At 40.2% G+C, this 23,688-nt stretch overlaps 1 protein-coding gene across 1 annotated transcript in view; it reads right to left on the reverse strand.

Moving 5' to 3' along the window:
* Positions 1-23,688, reverse strand: part of LOC113949901 (BEN domain-containing protein 5-like) — a 910,469-nt gene that overhangs the window by 421,460 nt on the left and 465,321 nt on the right. Inside the window, exon 6 of the mRNA XM_027649026.1 lies at positions 8,295-8,334. Within this exon, the coding sequence (XP_027504827.1) occupies positions 8,295-8,334 (40 nt within the window). The remainder of the gene's footprint in view (positions 1-8,294; positions 8,335-23,688) is intronic.

The following is a 23,688-nucleotide window of genomic DNA, read 5'->3' on the forward strand; positions in this document are numbered from 1 at the left end:
CTGGCTAGGTAAAAAAAAAAGTCACAAGACAAGATTTAGGTCCAGGTGGAATTCCTCAGCACTGGAATGACAGCACCCTAAAGCCAGTGAAGAAAAGGACTCAGAGCTTATCTGTCTCTGGCACAGCACCCAGGTAATGGGGCTTGTTGGCATGTGGACCCACACTGGTGAGTCTGCTGTGAGCAGCTCAGCTCTGCAGCTCAGGTCTCTGCTGCCTCATGCATTTCTGCACTGTGTTCCATTTTGTAGTGCCAATATAACCCTCTGCTGTCTTCTAGATATTTAATACATTGATTTTCACTAAGTCTTGTTCAGGTCACTAAGTAAAAAAAAAAAAAAACCTTAAATGAAGAGGCTGTTTCCATACAGGTGACCTTGAAAATTAAAATTTCATTAAAAAGGAAGAATGCTTTCCGTTCTTTCTAAAAACATCTGATGCTCAAGAAATGTTGGTTTTTTTCAACGAGAAAAAAGTTACTATTTTAAGTTTTCCCTGAGCTTATGCAAAAAGAGAAGGAGCACAATACACCTGTGCACAGAATTGCTCATTTTCACTCCTTCTAAATGAGTGAGATGCTCATTCTGCACATTGTGAAGTAAAACAGAAAGCCTCATGTGCAAACATTTACTGCATAAAAAGCGTCATCACCTGGGATACTTGCTGCCTCTGAAAATTCTGATCAAAGATAAAAACCAAGACAACTCATTGTAATCAATTATGCACAGATAGTCCTCAGCCTATGTGCAATTCATAAAAATAACGCTAAAAACATAACGTGGATTTACATGCAGAAATGAAATATGGACATGGCCAGAACACTAATCTCCTGATTGCTATCTTAAATTGACAATCCCAGCACTTTAGGCAAGTCTCTGGCTAAATACAGCTTCCTTGGAGAAATTTCCAGCAGCCCTTTAGCAGCTCCCCCTTGCACAAGAGGAGCTGCAGAGCCACAGCCCAGGACAGTGTGAGGGTGACAGGAGGCTGCACTGGGGGGACAGTGCTGCAACAACCTGGATGCAGGTTTTACATCTGTGTAGGCAGAGATGATGAACCCACACACAGCCTGAGAGCCCTCGTGGTGCAAAGAAAGCAACTGCTGACTTATTTTAACAGAAGAAGAACAACACATGGTGGCAAACCATGTGTGATGTGCAGCAGGGGTTCCCCTATAACATACACCGACCCCTCATACACATACCAACTATACATAGACCACCCCCATACATAGACCAACCAGAGGCAAAAGGCAGTGCTCACACTCCCACACCAGCCACTAAATTCAAAAGGGAAGTCGAGGATATATCCAGGTTTCAGGCATGTATGAACATGCTGTGATCATCATCCTCACAAATACCAAATTCACACTTCGAGGTCTTCTCTGGGTCTTTTTCACTCACCCTTGTAACAGGCAAGTCAAGGAATTCACATTGCAATATCAATCCTCTCCTCAACTTTACACCCCTGAGAAACCCATAAAATATTTATATTTCCAAGTGAGGATTTATCCCTGCTTTGCTGTAGCTGAGGTCCTTTCGTCACAGGTCTTACACGTTTTTGCCTAGGTGAGCCCCAAAGAGTGCGCAGTGACTTAATGAGCAGATCAATTACTGTTCATAAGAAAAGATACTGTCTCTTTAAAGGTTATTTGAAGGTTGATTGCTATCTTATTGCTTATATCCTGCAAATCTATTCAGCCTTATGAATGAATTTGACCTTTTTATACTTACTGGGGGGAAAAAAACAGAACAGAAGTTAATTTAGAGCTCTATAATACAACACTTTTTCCCAGAGAAATGAAAGGGCATTCAAATCGATACCTGCACAATAACACTCTGATGAATGTTTGCACCCAATTTTCTCATTTTGCTAACTTGAGATTGGGCATTTTGAATAGTTCTCAAAGAACATATTCTTTATGTGCTGTGAAGTATGTGGTATTGTGTCCAAACAATGCTAGAGGATAATCATTATAGGAGTGTCACTGGGCCTGAAAAGGTCAGTTAGTTAGAAATGTCAGCTTTCAATGCAACTATGCCGGACCTTCCTATGTAAGGATCCAATTAAAGGGACATGCCAAGGTGCATGGAAACACCATGGTGACCCAGAATAATAATAAGGGATTGTGGAAAAGCTTGATATTTTTCTTCAAAAGTAATGGATTAGCCTTTAGAATATCTTCTCTGCAGTCTTACTTCGACTTTGCAAATATCACTTATTCTACATGTATCCAAAAAAAGGTCAGTTTTTTAAAATGCAAAGGTGGGGATGAAACAGCCTTACTGCAAGTAAATATTTTACCACTGAATGGGTAAAAAATTCCGGTTTCATTATTGAGTCAAAAAAGTGTCATTTTAATAGAACTCCAAACTGTGATATTTGAGATGAATGTGGGTGATGTTTGGGGAGACAAATTGGGATAGGTCAGGGGACAGGCAGAAAGATCAAGGAGGACTTATTCTCTCAGGACATATGAACGAAGGGAAAAGACAGTAGGAACAGCAACACCGTTCAGTGAGTAGGAGGTATCTCTGCAGTTATTATTCTGGCAAATGAAAGGTATAAGTAAGAATTAGGAAGGTACTGATCTGCATGAAGGAGTAATTACAAGCAACAATATTACTTCTCCTTATCACAGCCAATGGAAATTCTTACAGTTCTTCAGATTCGGTAAAGATGAGAAATTGGATGTAGTAAAATTTCCTAATTAGCCTCAGGACAGCTGAAGCCATCCTAATGGCACAAAAAAAAAAAAAAAGTCCGTATTTTCTCTCTGCTCTCTGTTAGTACATCATCTTACTAAAGTTTCCTCAAGTCTGGAACAAACTTCTTCCTGTAGCTTTATGGTCCAGCTAAGACAGACAACAGGGGATTTTCACTTTGAGCTGAGACTCTAGCATTTATATTTTATTTGTATGGTAGGGAAATTCTTATACAGTGGGTTCAGACAAACCATTTGGGGTCTATTGCCTTGCTGAGAAATGAGGTTCTGACTCCCCCAGTTATAGTATTTTAGGCAAATGGGTGGATTAACACCCAGTGTCTTAGTGATATGGGAAATAATTTCACCTCTATCTGTCACTGAGTGTTAAAAGACTCTATTACAGGAATGATAAGTAATTTCTTTTCTCCACCACCTTTCCAAGTAAACTAGTATGTGAAGCATCCCTAACTAACATGAACAGTAGTTATGTAAGGCTCTTTAAAATCTTTGATGCTATCCTTTGACACATACTTAGACCAAAATCAATGTACTGTTAATTAATAAGGGCTAGCAAAAAAACCTGAGTTTTGGCCGTAAACACCTTTCTGTCACATTTTATTAGTCAGTATCATTTCTACTAATACCTGGCTTATACCTTCATGACTTTGAGTTCATATTATTTTCATGCTTCAATTAGAAAGAAGTTGATAGCCAGACTATCCAGGAAGGTAATGGAAAAGTCTTGTAGCGGGGCTTAGTGGTGGAATTTATAGTTAAATGAAACTTTGAAATATACTATAAAACTTCTCCTTCCTTTACGTAGTTTCACTTGAGGTCTCATAAGCAGTAATATGTAGAAATGCAAAACTTAATCAGCTAAAAAATATAGCAAATCCCACATATCACTTTATGCAATGCCAGGAGAGCAGAAATATATTTTCCTAACCAGAGGAAATTAACCAGGCAACAGTCCTATATCTATAATTTAAAGCAGTAAAATATGTATGGCAGAAGCTAAAGCCACCTTAAAAGAATTCAGGGTAGCAGTATATCACAAATTAATGAAATGGAGACATTTTTAGAGCATGCAGCACTGATGATATTAAAGGGGGCAGACTATTTCACCACATAGATCAGACTGATAAATACTTTTAAAATCAAGCTTTTTTCCCTGTTTAAAAGTGTAAGATCTCGAATATTAGGGGGAAGCACACACGAGTCATTAACATTTCTTATCAAATCTCAACAGAGATTAGGAATATCTCATTCTGTCCCTGCATGTAAACCTCTGATGTGGTTTACACATCAGGAAAATCTGAGTAAATCAAAAGGCAGGAATTATGGAGTCAGCGCTTACTTTGTCGCACCTAAAACAGAGCTGAAAGAAACTTAAAAAAATTGCTTTGTATTCCATGCTGTAGCCAAGCTGGGCACTACGGAATATTCAACTACCCCAGGTTTTTTAAATGCAATCAATTTACTGCTGCCAAATGTAGTAGGTTTATACACATCTGGGAAACATGCACCTACGGTGCTGATGAATTTCTCCTGACATTGCACTGATTTCAAGAGAATGTTATTTTAAATTGGCAGTAGAGAAACTGGTAGAGAAGGATAAAGCCCTGAGGACGGCTGAATCAAAGAGAATTTCAAAAGAATTTTCCTGATGGTTCTTGGATAATATCACATGTTAGCTATTTTCAAAGCCAATAGTTTCCAACACACTTCCATTTATGGTATCAATAATTAAAAAATACTTCAGTGGGAGAGGAATTTACCTTACTGAGAGGAGAAATTGGAAAGCTGTGTTATTATCATAAACACAGGAGATGCAGAAAGCTTTGTCTCCATGGAAAAGCTATGGAAACAGGGATATCTTATTTGCAACTATTGAGCAGTTACCAAAAAATGTGATGTGATTGTATGTGCATGTTCAAAGTGCTACTAGAACGTGATCATGCAGAAACTAAGGGCAGATCCTCATCTTCTTTGTGCAACAAGGCCGAATTAAACCACCTGAAGCTTTGCTCCTGAAGCCCGAAGACAATTAGAATAGCACTAAGGAAATGTTTTGGATCAAATTCAGAGGTAAAACTAAGTTTAAAGAAGGTCTAAATTACCAAAACTTAAATCTCATTATGCCCCACTCCCTGCCAGCACGCCCCTGCCAGCTCCTAATGAATTTTTAACTTCTTTCCCCCACCCCACCGTGCACATCAGCGCTGACTCTGGCACCCCGAGCTGTGCCAGCGCTGCACTCTAATTGTACCTCACGTGTCAAGGGGCAAGAAGAAAGGAGTGTGGTGAGAGCATTGATAAATTTAACTTAACATTCCTCCAGCTACTCAGCAGTAAGGCAGAGCAGTGAACTCCCCTCCACGTTTTACAGGGGTGTCAGGTACTTCAAAGGAATGTGTTTGAGCACGAGGGAGTCTGGCTCGCTCCCAGCTTATGCATCATTTGTGTCTGGCTGTTTCTGGAGATCCAAAGCAAAGCAAAGACTTCCTCCAGTTTGGGGCACGGTGTGGAGCTTCCTGTAGCTGTTCTCTTAGGGGTACTGGAAGAGGTCAGCCCTGCCTGTTGCATACAAACTGTGTAGTTGGAGCTGCATCTGTACTTCCTTTTTCTCCCCCCCCCCACCTTTTTTCCAGACTTCTCTCAGTCCAGATTACAGATTAATGATCTATACCTGTTCAGTTTAACATATAAATGTGCTTTTAAGTCCAGTACTGTTCAGCAAGGTTTCACAAGGCCACACACGCATTGATCAGGGTTTGGAAATCATCTGGAGCAAGGCAGGAGCCAGAGTCACCCTCACAGTGTGGGTTCAGCACAGCATGGGCAGTGGGGAAATTCAGGGAACAAGGAATGGGCACTGCTTCTGGCCCATCACTGATTCCTGGGGAATAGTGCAATAGCCACGTCCATGGGGAACAGTGTGGCTGCCATGAGATGATGTAAGGTTTCTGTAATCCCACAAACTCACTTTTGAATGTTTTGGCGCCTGTGTCTCAACACTCCTTAATTGACATTAAAGGCATTATTTTATCTTGCAATTAGTCTCATTAACTGGCTGATCGATTTTTGGAAATAGTTTTAGTGGCACATGGAGAAGAGCTGTTGTAATACTTGCAAGGCATCACCATCAATTCTCAACTAAACGTACAAAATCTGGTTCAAGAGTTTCACGCACACACACACAAAAGAAAGACGATATTCATCATGACAGAGGTGCAAATCACAGAGGTCACCTTTGCTTTTGAAGTTCTTTGTCTTTCCTTACAATCAAGCAATAGGGTTTTGGTAGCCAATACTGCTTGTGACACACAGAGGACTTTCCCACTCTAAGTAAGGCTGAGTGACCTCCACCAGGAGCAAAGGCTGCCTGCCTGCGGCAAGGTGGAGAACAGAAACAAGTCCCAGAGGATTAACAGGTGCAACCAAATAGCCCAGTCCCTCATTTGAATCAGTAAATTAAGGGATGACAGTGATTATGGCTGATCTCAGCCATCATAACCGATATCAAGACTTTGTAAAAGCAGACTGTCAGTGTCAGATCTTAGAGCTAGTACTCAAAGAATGAAATATTTTAAAGTAGCAGTCTCCAAAGAGAGATAAAAGCCCTAAGGCTATGAGTTATTTTATTTTATTTTTGTATTTGTAGGGCTGAAACTAGACCCTTTAATCCACAGCCTGACATTTTCCAATCCTACTAGGAATTAAGTGCCTAACTTTTTCAGCCTCTTTGAAAAATCTCAGCTTTAGGCTCTTTGGTAAGTTTGGCCTGATCCAGCACCAAGCTTCTTTTGAAAATGCCTTTATTGAAAGCAAAACTATATGCACTCAATTATATAATCATGGAACAAATATTATTTTTTTTCCTATGTACCCAAGTATTGTAGATTTTTGGTTAAATATCAAATGGTAAAACTTGCATTCCAGAAAAAAAATACATGTTATGGAAAGCTTTTCCCCCCTTTTAGTGCAGCATGTCTACCTACAGTTATTGAAGATCCTTCCAACTAATTGTTGTGTTGACTGAGTCGATTGCTGTATTAAAGTGAGAGATATGAAGCTATAGCTGCTTACTGTGACCACATCTATGCACAAACTCAATCTAGTCAACTCTTTAACAGTTCAAGTGATTCATCTGGAAATGATGAAGAAGGTATCATAACTTTGTTTTACACACAACTCTCATATTAAGTTATTCTGGTCCTCAACCCTCTCTTTCTCTTATTGAAAAAAGTGACTGTGGACTTTGGTGCCCTTATCCAAGATCTGAGTGTGTCTTATGATTAAGACCTTTAGAGATCTTTTTTCTTTTTCCTCTAGAAAGAGGGAATGTTGAAGATATGGAAAATGAAAAATGTGCCATGTTTGTCCTTGAAGTTACAGTCAGAATAGTGACAATGGCTGTATCACACTGTATTGTTGCTTTTATCAGCAAGTGCCCTGAGCATACATTAACATAATTGCAAACTGCATGAAAAGTGAACATGCAAAAATGTGATGCAATTGCCAATAGCCTCAAACATCTGTCCCAACAAAGTGTTCCTCCTCCTTATTTTAATTCTTGTTACTTTAACAAGGTTAGTGAAGGAGAAACCATGTCACAGATTATATCTACATTCAGAGTGTCAGAACAATTATCGATGCAAAATTGTTATCCAAGCAAATGTGTGTCACATTTTGTTCACTTCCCATAACACCTGTTCACTTCGCTAACACATTATTCCCAGTTAAAGCCAGAACTCATTAGTCCCAGTTAAAGCCAACCTGAGAGCTTAATACATACACACACCTGAAAAATTGAAAAAGTTAACCAAAATGTGGCACTATTTGAGCAGGGTGTACATCTGAACCTGGTGGGCAGCAAACTTCTGCAGCAGCTAATGGAAAGAAAGTGAGCCAGACAAACAGCAATAAACGAAAAGCCACCCAGCCTGAAGAGCTGAGATCACAGAGGGGCACTACTGAACCAACCTGCATTTCAGCCACGGTGCTGAGACTTCAAAACTCACAATACCAAAGAGCCCAACACTTTCCCAATACAACACATTTTTGGTTTACCTCCTCAAGAGGCAAACTACAAAAGCCACCACAAAGCAGATAGTTTAAAGCATTTTCCTTTTACCTAAATATTTTCAGATCCACTTTGAGGTTCTCAGTCCTGAGCATGGGCCTCCTGCCTCCCACCACGCTCATAGAGGGCCACCATCTCCTTACTCCCCAGACTGCTCACATTTGCCACCAAGGAAACTCAAGCTTGCATTTCCCTGATACTTGAACACACATTGTGAATTTGAGGGCATCTGCCCTGCAGATATACCACTAACTGTAACCCCAGGAGGCTTAAAGAAATATCAGCACTCCAATTCATAGAGTAAAGGTCTGAAGAGGCAGCTCTGTGAACGGATAACTGCCCGGGGCCTCGCCGAGCACAATATAGCTGTCACTTGTTATTAGGTGAAAGATTTTCTGGGGAACAGTGTTTTTCATTTTGCATGTCAGAGATGGGGGAAAAACACATTTAGACAACCATCTCTTTAAGAAAAAGAGGAGAGCTGGGCGGCAGAGCTCACTTACCGGGGCTGGTTATTGTCAGGAGGTCAAGCCGTCGTTTCTGCTGAAAAACAAATTATAAAAGGAATTGTTAAAAGGGGACTAATTTTAGTGGGTCAGCTTAGACCTGCAAAGTAAGTGTTCTGACATTTATAGCAGAATTAATTACAAGTTACATGGCTCACAGTAACTCTTTTGGAAGGGATCCACATGCACTTTATGAGGAAGAAAAACCCCTTGCTCAGTCCTTTTAATGTGTTTTTATTTGCACTTATAAAGTGTTACTATTTCTTTTTTGGAACATACACTTGAAATGGATAGCTAGAAGCACAGATGGACCGATATATTTATAAAAGTGATTTCTGATTCCACAGGGAAGAAGACATGGAACCGGGACGAGCAACACTAAGTTCTTTATTCATATCAATCACTGACTCAATGCCTGTATGTGATCAAACACCATTATATTGCCTTGGGGTGAACCTTTCAAAGACATGTAAGAGTATCTAGACAAACTCAAGAGTGATAAAAGGAAAGCTTCTTTTCATGCTGAGTGCAGTCAGCCCATGGATCTCATTGCCACCGGATATCCCTCACCCCAAAAGCTTGCCTGACTTGATCATCAGTGGATATCTGTACAGACAGCAAAATACAGGGAGTTATTATGGTAAATAATCAAGTTTATACAGAGGAGTGTTTCTGGAAGGCCTGCAAGACTTCACATGGCAAACCAACCTCTACTGTTGGAAGGTTAGGAAAATTTTCTGCCTGGAACAAGCTATGCCACCAAAGCCTTTGTGATGGTGGAGTGCATCTGAGGTTCCCTTTCCCTGTAACATGCAGCCAGTGCTGCCTGCTCCATGTTCACAGTCTTAGGTGATCTCCCCACTGTTACCTCTCTGTAGCCCACCACTTAAATCCATGTGCTCCTGGACCATTATCGCCCTTTTCCACCTTTCTGTGGGCTGAGAGCTTTCCATCACAAGCAGGGTTTTCCCCATCTCACAGACTGTTAATGCCTCCTCATCACAGCACTTTCTAACTTACTGTTGTATCCCTAATTTTGCCCAACAGTAGTGTGTCTAGCTGGTATTGAAGATTATACTGTCCAGTTTAATTTCTCTCTCCTAATTTGCTCAATAATGTCTGTGTTACTTTCATTTATTGCCAGCCCTATTGATCTTCTTCTAATCTAATTCTCATCACTGCACTCACTGTATTCCCTGTGTGACAGCTGAAAGTCCTTGAGGAGGCAACATCAGCTTGGTATTCCCTACTGTGAACGCTCTTCCTTGGAAATTATGACTGATGAAACTCCCTTCCAAACCCATAATTTCTCTGTAGTAAAGCTTCACTGGCTGAAGTGCATGGACATGGTCATTCAGTGAATACACTTGAGCTATGTGCCCAACGGGAACGTGGCCTGCTGGGAAGCCAGGTGGGGCGTCAGGCTGAAAAATCCCACATTTTCTGAAACCTTTCTGGCCTTCAGCACCTTAAATTTGTTACAACACAAATCACATTTGTGAGAAAAGTCCTGTCTGTCTGTTTTCAGAGGTACTCCTTGTTCTCTTAACTCTGATAAGTCATCCTGACTACAACCTTAGCACTGTGCTCGACTGCGTTTGCTTTAGTATAAAATACCGAGGCCAGTGTGTGCCAAGTCTTTTTCCAGGTGTGCAGGGTAATGGTGAAAGGGAGAGGAATACCCTGCTGCTGCTTTGTGTCCCCTGCACAAGAACTGCTGTACCTACTCTGCAGGGGGCTGCTCACCCCCCTCCTTTCCCAGGGAGCAGGAAAGCAGAGTGAGGAATACTGTGTGTAAGCAAAGGACCCACCTTCCCAGTGGGAGCCGTAAGACGAAACATCTCCTAATGAGCTAAATTTTATATAGATCCTGCACCTTAATCCTGATTCATATGTACAAAGCTATGAAATGCCAGAGCTTAGCCCCCACTGGGCCAAAAGCTTTGCTTACATTTCTCAGCACAACTGGAACTCCAAATGCTGTATATCTAATGAACAGCTAGAGCAGAAAATATATATCCAAAGCCTATACTCCGTGAAAGCTTCTCTACTAGGAAAAAAAAAGGTGGAATATAAATATCCTACATCAAAGAAAGTTGCAAAATGCAAAGATTTGGAATAGAGAGAAAGGCATGCAGCCTGACTGGCCCCCAGTCCTGACTTGAGTCTATTAAATGGGGTAAAAATAAACATTAAATTAAAACCTAAAGAGCTTAACTTGATACGTCAGGAAAACAAAAGCCTATAGGAGAGGTTAAACAAAATGGGAAATAAAATTAAATTATTACAAGTCAAACATTCAGTTTTTAACTTTTTTTCCAGTTTGGATGCTGCCTTCAGGCTGACCTTGGAAAAAAACAAATTAACTCCAGATCCAGGAAATCTCTGTGTATATGCTGAACTTTAAGCTCAAGTTATTTCTCTGACTTCAAGTGGAGCAGCACTGATCTTTTGCATCTAACACCTAACTGCTGTGAGGGATTTGAAATGCCACCAGGTCCTTGGCACTGGCTCCACCCAAACGCTCCAGGCTGCAGCACAGTGGTCCCTGCCTGCCTGGTGACCAGGAGAAGAAAAAATTCTCTGCTCTGACCTTCATGGGACCTTGAAGAGGTTTCACTGATTTAGCTCGTCAAGGGAAGTTTGTGCACACTCACCCCAGCCCCGGAGAGGAGCAAACAGCAAAGTGCATTGCAGAATTGAGCATTTAAACATGCAAAAGTACCCTAATTATGGATCCAACCACTTTCTGGAAATTCCAGCCTGCTCTCAGATCTCAGGGACTAGCTCTCTGCCGTTTCCAGGGCTCAGCTGGATGAAAGCAGCCTAGTAACTAGATGGATTTTTTTTAAAAAACAGACAGACTCACTTATGAGTAGCTATAAAAACAGCGGTATTTGAATTTAAAGAGAGAGACATTACAAATGTCACACCCATTAATAAAATAATTTCACCAGAAGTATCGTGGCTGTGGGGCTTTATATATTCACTTCTTTCTTCAGTGCTGAGAGATGCAAATTGCAGCTGTGGCCTCCCTCCAGCAGGATCACCCTCTCCCTGTTTTGACAGATTTCTTGAAAGACTCAGCTCACAAGATGTCTGGCTTTTTTTGTTCTGCCTTTAGGAATTTTCCACTTCTCAAACACCTGCCCCTGCTGAGATGCTTGGGACCATCCCAATCTCTAGGCAACCTACTGTCCCAAGAATTTCTTACAGTTTGAGCACTGAAACACAATGACTGTTGTTCCTGGTTGGGAAAGTGGTGACAGTTTCCCATGTCTCTAAGGCTGGATTTCACCTATATTGACAAAAAGACATTCCATAAGAAACACCAAAATGAATTCCACAGCATCAGCCATAATTTGAAGGAGGCAAACAGAAACATTCCCTGTATCATCACAGTATTGCTATGCCTATAATCCTGTCCTACCCTTGAGGGGCAGCATCCTCTTTTCCACTTTGCTGGCTATCTGAAATCCCAAGGGCAGGAAGAGGTGACTCATCCCAGCTTCCCACCTCCAGCAGTTTCCATGGTTGGCACTACCCAGAGGCACAGTCCCCACAGCGCAGTAAACCTGCAGCAGATCGTGCTCGCTTCCACAAAATTAACACAATCTTTAATTAATGCAATAAGCACTGATGAGTAATAAATCATATTAAAATACAAGGAAGGCAATTTTTTAATAAATTAAGCATTGATTCACTCAATAAATATTAATCTACTAAGCATCAAGAATTCATTACGTTTTAGAAAACCAGTTGAAGAACGTCACTGGTGAGCTGGTCTGAAGTGTGCAGAATGGTCCCTGTTCACCCATAATATACACTTATTTTTAACTAATTCATTAATTTATCAAGTTAAACAACTTGCCCGAAAGTCAGCCTGGATTATTATTCCATTGCAAGATGCAATTTTCTAGACACAGATTCTAACTCACCCCTCATTTTTTTTCCTGTTTCTTAGTAACTCCTTTTCTGAGTACCTCCTTTCTCTTCCTTGATTTTGGTGGTCTTTAAAATATTTGCTGACTGGTGCCATTTAATTTTCACCTCAATTAACTTAGAGAGAGTTGCAAAACTTGAAAAAAAATGCAGGGGGAGTGTAAATTAACTCATTCATTTAAGTTTAGCTTATCTATGAGATGTTCTTTCACACTTTGCTCTCTGCAGAGTTCTTCCAACCTTTTATAGAGATGTGGGATGTGCTGCACTTGCTTTGACTCTTATCTACAGATTAGCAAAAGAGAAGGAAAAAAAGCCAGATGCAAAGATGCCCCACGAGACTGATATGGAGCTGTTTCTGTAGCAACCGATGATTTTCTTCTCATGTAAGAATGAGCCCAGTCATATCTAATTCTGAATGTATCTGGGCCTTACTTGCCAGCCAAAGCTGTGTCAAGTATAAAGTCAATATAGTCAGAAAGAGTGATAAAAAACCAATTATAAAGTCATCTTCCTACTCCTCCTCCCGCCACGATCCAAAAAAATATTCTCATCCCTTTCTTCTGTCCCAAGCACATCATCTCCAAGCCCCCAACACCCAGCAGGGCAGGTAAGGGGAGATGGAGGTGGCAGCAGCCATTCAGGGATCTATGGCATACGTGAGGCCACTGTGCTGGGAGCTTCCTCAGCTTCCCAGGCACCCAAGTCCCAGGAGCCAGTAGAGGTTTTCTAGACAGCAAGGGCATTTCTACCTGCCTTGCTCTGAGTCTCCATATAAAATTCCTAAGCCCTGAGCTGACATCAGCTTTAGAAGCTGCTGTTGGGTTTGTGCCATTTCACTGCCTTCCCTCTCTGGGCAGTGTTTTCTGCAGCTGTGAACCCAAAGGCAGCTGCCCATCTCAACATCAGCTCCTGCCACAGTCCCCTCACAGGAGGCTGGAATTGACTCTCTGGGACCACACAAAGATTTTGTCTTCCAAAATGTATTTTACCCAGGCTGGTCTCTGCTATTGATCTCCTCCCTCTAATTTCAGTGTGGTTTGAACAGGTGTCTGTCCCTCACAACCTTCAATTTACTGTGCAGTTCGGAGGGTTTAAGATTGAAATCAAGCATGCAATTTTTTTTTTTTCCTGGAAACTTTGCCACAAGTTGTCACTAATAGTGCCTTTTCCTTTTGACTTCTAAACTAGTGTTTCTCTTCTCTAAACTGTGTTGACATAAGAGTAATTGAAACCAGTGTATCTAATCACAAAATAAAGATGAGGATGTACTGAAGGGTGAATTTCACATTTCTATGGCCTTTATTCTTGCCACACTCTGTAACATCAGTGCTTTTGAAAGCTGTCCTCGAACATTATGCCATGAAAGAACCCAAAAGTTCAGAAAAAGATCAAAGAGATCCCACGTGTGCAACTTGGCACAATGTGGCTGCCCACAAGCACCACCATAAGCCTCCCTGGTTTTGCCCTGGAGGGATTTACAGCAGAGGGAGGGAGGAGGGGCAGAGTGGGGAGGTCAAAGGCTGTGTCCCATCTTTCTCATTGCTACCTGAGGGGTGACAAGCCATGAACCTCAGTTTTTTGTGTTCCTATGCAAAAGACACTTTTGTGACAGAGGAGTGCAAACCTTCGTCTAGTTGTTTGTTGTTGGACAGTTTAAGAAATATTCAGGGCTAGTCAACATCTGGAAAAATTTCCTAATGAAGGAGATAAAGAAAGATGTTGGAAAAAAATTAGCACTTCACATCTGCCTGGATCCTCAAATGCAAGTTTCACTGCTTGTAACCTCCTTTCCTTCAGAGTGCAAGACTTACCTCCAAAGAGAAACTCCTGATTTAAGTAATGATCTCAGCAAGTTATTAATTCAAATCTTGTTAAAATGGATAATTTGATGATTTAAAGCTGCTGCTTTTTTTTTTTAAAGCACATTATGCTGAGCAATGATCTTTCCTTTCCATCCTGAAATCACAGGCTTTTATTCATATAATGAAACAAGATCTCACATTTTGTACTTCCCTTATGATTAGCTGCTAAAGTTTCCTGGTATAATGATAAAATGAACCAGTCAGCTTGTTGACACTTGACTGGGATTTTAGCAAATTGCATCTGCTGTAGCCTACTCTGTGGAATCAATTATTGATAATATAGGTGTGGAAGAACATTTATAAAGTGGTTTGGGATATGTTATTCCTCATGCTAAGAACTATAATGAGCATTTTAAACCATTTTAACAGTGACCTCTGCAGACACTTGATCGCTGCAATATCTGGTAACTCAATTCTGGTTTAGAATCAAAACCAAGAACCAAATATTGAAAGACAGTGCCAAACTATTAAGTTACTTTTCTCATACTTCTAGTACACATATTCTTCTACTTAATATCTGACACCTGTGTATTTCTTTCCCAAAATCAGTGATGCCTGGTACCTTCCTATTTTTCTAAAACACTGCTGAACAAGTAGCCAAGACCTCTCCTTCTCCCCCTTTGAACTATTTGTCTCAGGAACAGAAGATTCATGCACAATGTTCTTACAGTCATGTTGTGCTCAAAAGCTATTTAGAAAGAACATTAATACAGCAAAGATTAAGGGAAGGTGGAAAAGCCATGGGAAGTGTCTCTGGGCAGACACACAAACACTCTGCAGTACCTGTGGCAGAAGTGGGAGGTCACAGCCCCAAAGCCTTGGTGAGCAGGTGGCTACCAAAAGCAGTGGATCATTGCCCAAAGCCATGGGAGGCTGAGCACCCTGAGCAGCTGTGCAGAGAGGCCACTGACAATGTGCACACTCAGCTTTATTGGTCACACTCATTTCATGGTCTCTTCCACATATTCTTGAGTGACATCTACTGGTGCTCCATCTATAGGTTGCCTTATTTACATATACCACACTCATTAAGATAGTAACCCAATTCTTAGTGAACCACTAGGAATCAAAAAAAAAGCCCATCAGTTCACCATAAATATTAACAGTCACAACAAAAAGTTGTCAAGGCTATCTTATCTCTGGAAAGAGAGGAGGAATGAACTGCTTTGGAATGACCTGATCCTTAGCTTTGCCAATAAGAGTTATGACAACCTGAAGCCTCTTCAGTTTTCTATCCTTCTGCATTTATAAATAAGGATCCTTATGCACCTTAGTGAAGGAATAGAAGTACATTAGTAGCAGCTTTATGATGCATACTATGTACATAGATATTCTCAGATGTAAAAGGACACTTTGATTAGTTAATAACAGTTTCTTTTTAAACCAAGTCAAAATATGGCAAGCAAATCCAATCACTTCATTGAACCCAACTGGCAGACTTGACTCAGAGCTCCCAGTTTCACAGGCTTCTATCCTCCATGTTAATCCAAACCTGAAATGCTGAGACAAATTAATGCACAGATAGCCAGGGCTCTGGGCCCTCTGCACCCTGAGTATGCGAGTACATGGAATACAACACACAGACCCTGGTATTTCTGCCACAGTAAAGGCTGGGGGAAAAGAATGGATGATACAGCCAATGGCTTGTGTGTACTTTGCTCTGCCCTTTCCCAAAAGCTCTGGGCCTGAAAGAAATGAAGGAAGAGAACAGGCCCATTTCTCCATGGTCTGCCTCCACATCCAGGTTGGAATCAAACCTCTTTGTAGATGCTCTAGCAAAAAGGTAGCTGTGGCTGTGTGCATGTTTTAAATGTACTTACACAGCAAGGGTTCAGGATCTACTGATTCCACAATTTAACTCAGCATTTTAAAGGGTTAGTTTTGGTAACACACTGCCACACAGGTTTTTCATACTTTGTTGTATTACTATGTAAATTGCAGAGCTGTGGTTATAATCCTGTGCTTGTGACATCAGTTATTTAATGCCTATAGAGATTATTGTAATGCCACAAACAACAGATTATGTTTTAAAGTATGTGGTGAGCAGCAGGAGCCAAAAAACTCTTCCCTTTAAATTTTATTTATTTTGAAAAAATAGAGTAAACAAGGGCAGGAAAAACTATACAGACCACACACAGTGCCATTAACAACCTAAATCTATACATGATGCAGACTACTTTAGCATTGCACGGCCATTCTTTAGTTGTGATTCCTGTCTTACATTAAGGTTTACAAAGGAAAGGAGCAGTATTTGTGGAAGCAATTATGAACATAAGTCCACCATTTGTTGGGGGTGGGGGGTAGGGGGGTAAGCAACAGTGTTCAATTAATGTTTAATTAGAAACAAAGCATATCTACCTATGCCAGTAATGGGATATTGACTAAGTAGCCATTGTTTATGGGTTGGTTTAGATAACAGACAGGACAGATTAACCCCCAATACAGGCAATTTTAAAACTAAACATGCAGTTGTAGGAGCCCTTGTGTGATTACAAGGGAGGCACAAATTCAGAAGTTCATCCCTGCTCTGGCCCATCTGGACCTTGAGATTGAACTCCAGCTCCTTATATCCATCTACAAGTGCTCTGACCAGCAGATCATTTCTCCAGAACCTTCTTTTACTGTCTATAACTAAATAAATATTTATTCAAATTGGGACTTAAGTTCCAAAATTAATGTCCAATCTGAGTAGTTTAGCTACCAACCAGTAGCAGTTTAATAGCAATTGTCCTATTTTCTCCATGTCAACTAATACTAAGTTTCATAAACTGTCATCATGTCAGAATTAGCTGGTAGTGAGAAGACTTATGACTGACTTGAGTTCAAGGAAATTACTGTTTTGGAAAAAAAGAGTCTGAAGGAGATCTTGGGAAGCTTTCTGAAACATGAGAAATTTTCACTGGTAGAGTCCTTCTTTCTAAGAACTTAAATACCTTCTTGTTCCAGGAGCAGCATGTGTTTGCACTCAGTTTGGCTCCTGCTCTGGATTAGAATCTTGCTCAGGGCAGCACTTAAATGAAAAACAAAGCTCTGAATTACAGCAGTGACACTATCCACTTCCTAATACACCTGAGCCCAGTCAAAAACCCCACATCTTTGATGACCTTTTAAGAAACAGGGCTCTTGTGGTTTCACACCATAAAGACAGCAATACAAACAGAAGGAAGAAAAAGACATATAAAAGATGAAACACAAGAGTAAATTCCTTCTGAATATGAAATTTCCCAAAACTGATTGGGTTTTCATGCATAAAACTTATGAGTTATGTGTTAAGAAGTCCCTGTGATTCAGCAGCAGAGTGAAAATAAATACGACAGAACACTTCTCTCATTGCCATTTTCTATGGCTCCCTAGAGCCTAAATCCCTCCCCCGCCAAGAGCTCCCTTCCTCTACTTCTGATGTGGTGGGAATTACCTGGTTGTGTTTATCTCAGATGTTACTTTCTCTTAAGGTGTTGGAGTTTCCCTGAGTTGTGTGAGAGCACAGCACAGCAATTGCCAAATCACAGTTCCTGTGGTTGAAGATATTCTGCAAACACTCACAATATATTCCCTTCCCACTTAGAGATGGCAATACTTAAAGGCAACCAAGTGACTTCTGTGCAATAGTAATGCATGACATTTTATTCAGAAGAAAGCCTCAATAACAGGTTGCATTTCTGGCATATCACATTCAAACATCTCAGGAACTTAAGACTTTCAACAGAGCAGATTTCAGCTCCACAAGCAAACAACATTTTTACCTGCTTTCTGCATAACACGAAGGAGAGTAAATGTTGGGAGAACTTTATGACTGCAAAAGGATTTGCAGGAGATCTACAGGCTACACCTCCAAAATTCTTCTGTAGTGATCTCCACTTGTGCCAGTACCACTCAGCTTCAAAGCCACCAGCCTCAAACCTACAGCTCCATGCATCCAAGCATCCAAAAGGAAAAGACAGAGCTTATTTGGTTCTGCAATTGAGTTTTGCAGTTACCATCACTGTAGTTGTATATAAGTACGAGCATAAATATATTGCATATATGTCTGTAGAATCACAGACACACACAAACATTCCTGTGTGTTTATAGTGAGGTGTGTCTATTGATTTCTGCATTGTGCACAGAGAATTAAATGTTTATAAACAAGTATTTCAGACAAGGAAGTGATATATGCTGTGTATTGTAGATACAGAAGAAAAACCTAGGAAATACTCAAAATTATCACACCATGTGTCACCAACATGGCAGAAGACACATTTCCTAGGAAAGGCAGCATCTCTTTAAGGAGCCACAGGAAATCAGTGGGAGGGGAGCCAAAGGAACTGATTTCCAATGCACCAATGATTTCATTTTTTAATCTTCAGCTCTAAATTCACAGGCCCTTTACTCCTGTCACATTCACTTCTTCTTTCTCTTTATTTCCTCATTTCCTCTATCCAGTAGACGTGCTAAAGCCCAGTTTCATCTGCATTTTCAAACTGCTAATACTATGGGAACGTAAACCAATCAGATAGGAAATATTCTATTCCAAGGACTTGCACAACAGGTGGACAAAATCAGTATTTTTTTCTTTTGCAGCAAAGGGACAACTGATGCCACCTCTCCAAGCTCTTCTCAGGCTGTTGAGGCACCATTACAGCCAAAGACTTTTCTGCAATAGGGACAAGCAGGAGGGAAGGGAAAATAACTGTTTTTTCACATTTAAATTGGGAGGATTATTTAAAATCTCTCCCTCCAACTCCCCATATTGTGTAATGTTTCTTGATTACTGTACGTAAGTCAAGACAACACAATAAAAATTGTAGTGAAAAGCTAAATTAGAATCTAGTATGTATGGACAAATATATAAATTTATATGCCCGACTATTGTCTCATCTAATTTCAAGCTTTTCATCTAATTTCAGTTTGAGTCTGTTTCCTTTCACAATCCACAGCAGCGAGTTTGTTTTTCTATTCCTCAAATATTTTTTTCTTTCCAAACCAGACCACTGCTTGTCATATTCACTTTAACAAATGATCCAGAGCATCCCAATCTTCATTCTTCTAAACCCTACCTATTTAATTACAGCCCGTGACAGCACTGTCTGGGGAAGTTAAATGGCAATAACAAGGGAGGGCTATCCTGAAGGCAAAAGGTACAATATGACTTTCTAAACAGACCCAACACTTTCTCATTTGTTTCTGAAGTAATTTCATTGTACTTTTCTGTGGCACATGCTAAAATCATTACTAAATCCCTGTAACTGAATATCTTGAGCCACAGAACTTGTGGAACAAGGTCCACTCAGGCTGTAATCCATATCCAAACTCCTAAAGACTAACAGGGCAACACTGGGACTCTGCAGCCACTTCTAAAGTCACTCTGTACACTATCCAGTGTGATTCATGTTTAATCTATGGGTGGTGTCTCTGGAAATGCTAATAAAATATCAAGTGGAGGCTCTTGGAACCAAGGTAGCATTCAGGTCTGTACATCTGAATGTACAGATGAATAAGAATAAGGCAATTCTTATCTTAAGTTTTTAAATTTGATATTTTAGCCCAAACGCTTCACCCAGGTGCTTTAAAACATTCCAGAGGCACTTTTATTCACGACAGTTGAAGAGAGCTATGTCACAAAAAATATGTTGTGTTAAAGGAGAAAATAAAAGTTTGGCTCATCAAAATCACCAAGCTGAATTAGTTTGAAGGAGAGCAGCCTCACATGGAGACCTGCATAAGGAAACAAGGCCATCCAGATATTACCAGTTTGTTCCTCTCCTCAGTCCAGGCCAGGTTATTCTGGCTAATAAAATAGGGAACAACATTTGTCCTGTACACTGAACAGAGATAAGAGGTCTGAAATCCTCTTTTCATTAGCCTCACTGCTAACTGCTTCAAATTATCTCACTTTTACAGTTCTATAAGCAATTCATTGGGGACCTGCTACCTGATGTATATCTAACAGTGGTTAAAAATCCCAGAACACACACTTGTGGAAAGTCTGTGTGGTGACTGGCCAACACAGGACTGTTCTCAGCAGTACCCAAAGCGTGGGGACTTCTGTGGAAGAGAGAAGGGAACCAAATGCCCTATTAACCAATTTTGATAGGAAACTGCTAATTTTTTGCACCACAAATGTGCAGTTGCTTCAGGGTTCAGTCCAGCCAAAGCCCGAGGTTCCCCTGTTCCCCTTGCTGAGACAGTCACTGAGGGCAGATTGTGTCCCTCAGAATCAGATCTCCATAAGACAGAAGCTGAGATTGAGTCATGTCCATGTAACAAAGCAAGAAGGTAGGAACTGTGTCATGAAGCTACTCTTAAGCAGTCTGCCTTTGGGTTACACAGAAAATACATTTATCTAGGTAATTTGAAACATGGATGTTTACCTATGATTTGTGACTCACTCTGAAGTTTCCATTTTTTTTAGAAATAGATGGTTCTGTATTTTAATTGCTGCCATTGCCCTTGTTTATGTTCTGTGCTTATTAGAAGAAATCCAAGAGGTTTCCAAACATCCCTTGAACGTTAACCTTAAAAATTAATTATGTAGATGTTTACAACAACATTTCCACACTGTGTTTGGAAAGCATTTTGCTTCCCCAAACAGTACATATTTCTTAGTTAGCGAAAGAGCTGTGGTATGTCAAGAATAACTCTGAAGGAAGCATCAGTCCATCATTTCAAACCAATTTCACAGTTGCAGGAAAGGTGAACAAAGTTTCCACAGGTGAACATGCCAGGAAAATTTATCCTTGTTCTTAGCCTGAACTCTATTGTGTCAGACAGCAATATTTCAGGAATTTTTTTTTTTTTTTTTGAAAGACCAACACAAATGTAAATGTTCCAATTTATAGTGGCAAAATTAGGTGTCAGATTCATTCCTGTTCCCAGTGAGCCTAAATTTTTCTTTTGGTCACTGAAGACAGAGAACATTTTTCCTTTTGAATTGTAGCTCCCTTCGCCACAGTCCTGTGGGTTCAGATTGCAGAGGAGACACGGGGCTGGTGCAGGAGCCCTGCTTGACTTTGCCCTCGCCACTCCCAGCCTCTGCAGAGGCAGACAGGCAAGTTTATTCCCCACAGATCACTCCAAAAGAAAGTCTCTCCACTGTGTTAGCCATCAGATATATATCTGTGCTCATTTACAACTGGAAAAAAATATGAGAGTTCACCTCTTTTATATCCCCAAATAAATAAACCGAGTGGTTCAGACAATACAATGGAATCACTATTTTCAAATGAGCTTTTTAATGAAGGCTGAATAGATTTCCAGCCCACATGAGCAGAAAACTAAGTAAAATCATTGGGGATTACTGTTAAAAAGCTCTTTAAAAAAAAAAAAAAAAGAAAAGAAAAGAAAAGATAAAAAGAAAGAAGAGCTGATCACAGGGCAGAAAAGGCACTTTGCATATTAGGAGCTGGCAAAGCAAGGGGCAGCAGAGAAGAAAGTGTTAAGAGACCTGAAGATAAAAAGGTACCATTAGGAAGCTGGCTTTGGAGGAGATTACACAGAAATAAGATGAAATTTTTCTTAAAAACAAATAAGCAAACAAAGCAGCTCCCCCAGCCCTCTGATCAACAAAGAAATCAGAACTGTCAGCTTTCATCTGCCTCGTACAATAAACCTAAACTCAAAAGAATAGTTAAGTTTTGATTCAAGCCACACAAAGCTAATTTTTACTGGCCACAGCTTTTGCTAACTAGGTGTTTTGGACTCTGAGGAACGTGAGATTTTCTAGGTTGGGGGGTGTTTTGGTATTGCTGCTGTGTCAACTTTGAATTATGCATAGATTTTTAAATATGGAACTGTTCCTCTACTTAAGATGAAAGGCACATTCACATCATATAAAATTGGGAATGGGGAGAGCTAAACAAAGCCAGTGAGTTCTGAATTGATCACCTAAAACATCTGTTGTATTGCTTAGGAATTGCAGCACATATGGTATATCAGAGCATCCAATATTTGGAGGCATGCTACCTATGCAGAACATCCATAAAATGTCAGAAACACTCATTTTGGCCATTTCAGTCTTAACTCTGAATGTTGTTCTTTTAAATAAAATGCATAAAATTATTTTAGGGTTTCTTTTTCTGTTTTATCATGTCATTTGATTGCAATCAACTTAGCTCCTGCCCTAAGTCTCCCCTACGTTTCTGCACAGCACTGGGAATACTAATAGTGTTCAAAACAACAACAACACCATAATGGAAAAAAGGAAAAAAAAGTTATCACCTAAATGTGATCCTTCCTATCTCAGCCACTTGACTCCTTGCACTTATTTTGAATCTCACCACTCTTATGGCACAATAATCCCACAGCAGCCTTCACACAGGATCTGTCAACAACAAATCAGCAATATGAATTTTAAACAGGATTTTACTCTGATGCAACAATCCTGCTATGTCACACTCCAGTCTTGCCAAGAGCAAGGATGTGACATTTTTCAAGAACAACTGACCTGGGAGTGAATTAAGCACCCAAATGCTTTTTAAGCACTAATGTATTTTTGAGAATCTGGTTCCAAGCATTAAAATCTCACTAAAACAGGTCAGACTGGAGCCTCTGATTTTGTGCTTAAAAATAGTAAGGCAAGATATCTCAAATCATCAAGTAAAAGTATTTTTTTAAATCCTACTGCCCCATTATTGGCTTTGTGCTCCCCTGAAATAAAGCTATTTTGCAAGTTTGGCTTTGATTTGGGGGAGATAAGGAAGGCTGGATTGTCATATCCACTCAGACAGTGGAAGAGAGAGCTGCTGTGCAAAACAGAGAAAATACCAAATGGGGTATTGAAGCCACAGAGTCATAGGAACCATCAGGTTGAAAATAAATTCTTCAACAGGGAACTAATCTAGGGAACAGTACAGGTTCAGAAAAGATGGCAGAGATCAGCTAAAATACCTGTAATTTCTCTTGTCAGACTTTCCTTTAACCAGTTCAAGCTCAGGAAGAGGTAAGGGTGAACCATGAATCAACGCTTACCGAGTCTCTCTGGTAAACTTATTATTAGTTGCAGTCTCTGTTGCAGAACTGGAGAAAAAACTCTTTCCCCCTGCAGATAAACACTAATAAAAGTGCCTGTGCTTTCTCACTGCTTTGAACCTAATCCACTGGTAAAATCAGTAACAAGTTGTGTAATTCTTAAAATCCCTCCAAAATTTCTTGGATTGCATTCTACAGGTGATTACAAATAACCCCAGCACTAATTTGCCCTTTATATCATCAGGCAAACTGTAAAGATCCTACTCATTCTTCTCAAACATTGTATTTCAGAATTAAAAAATCCTTTCTGGGATGGCCAAGAGGTTGAATTGGGTACCAGTTTTGAAAATTCCAGCTCACAGAAACAGAAGGCAGCATGGAACCCAAATTACAACACACAGAATCCTGTATCATTTAAAATAAGTTTAGTGCCCAGCCAGCATTGTCTAGTTTAGCAGGATCATTATTTCTAACGCTGGAATGCTAAAATGTAGTATTTAATGAAACCAAATTGTGTACTTAATGATAGCCAGCTGAATAACTCTGAAAACTCTGAAAAGCTTATTTTCTCTCTTTGTACTCTGAGGTCATTGTGAAACCAAAGAGGGCAAAACTCACAGCTCACATTATCTGTGCCA

Source organism: Corapipo altera, unplaced genomic scaffold (genome assembly GCF_003945725.1).
Source record: "Corapipo altera isolate COAL_440 unplaced genomic scaffold, ASM394572v1 112, whole genome shotgun sequence".
Classification (NCBI taxonomy): Eukaryota; Metazoa; Chordata; class Aves; order Passeriformes; family Pipridae; genus Corapipo; species Corapipo altera.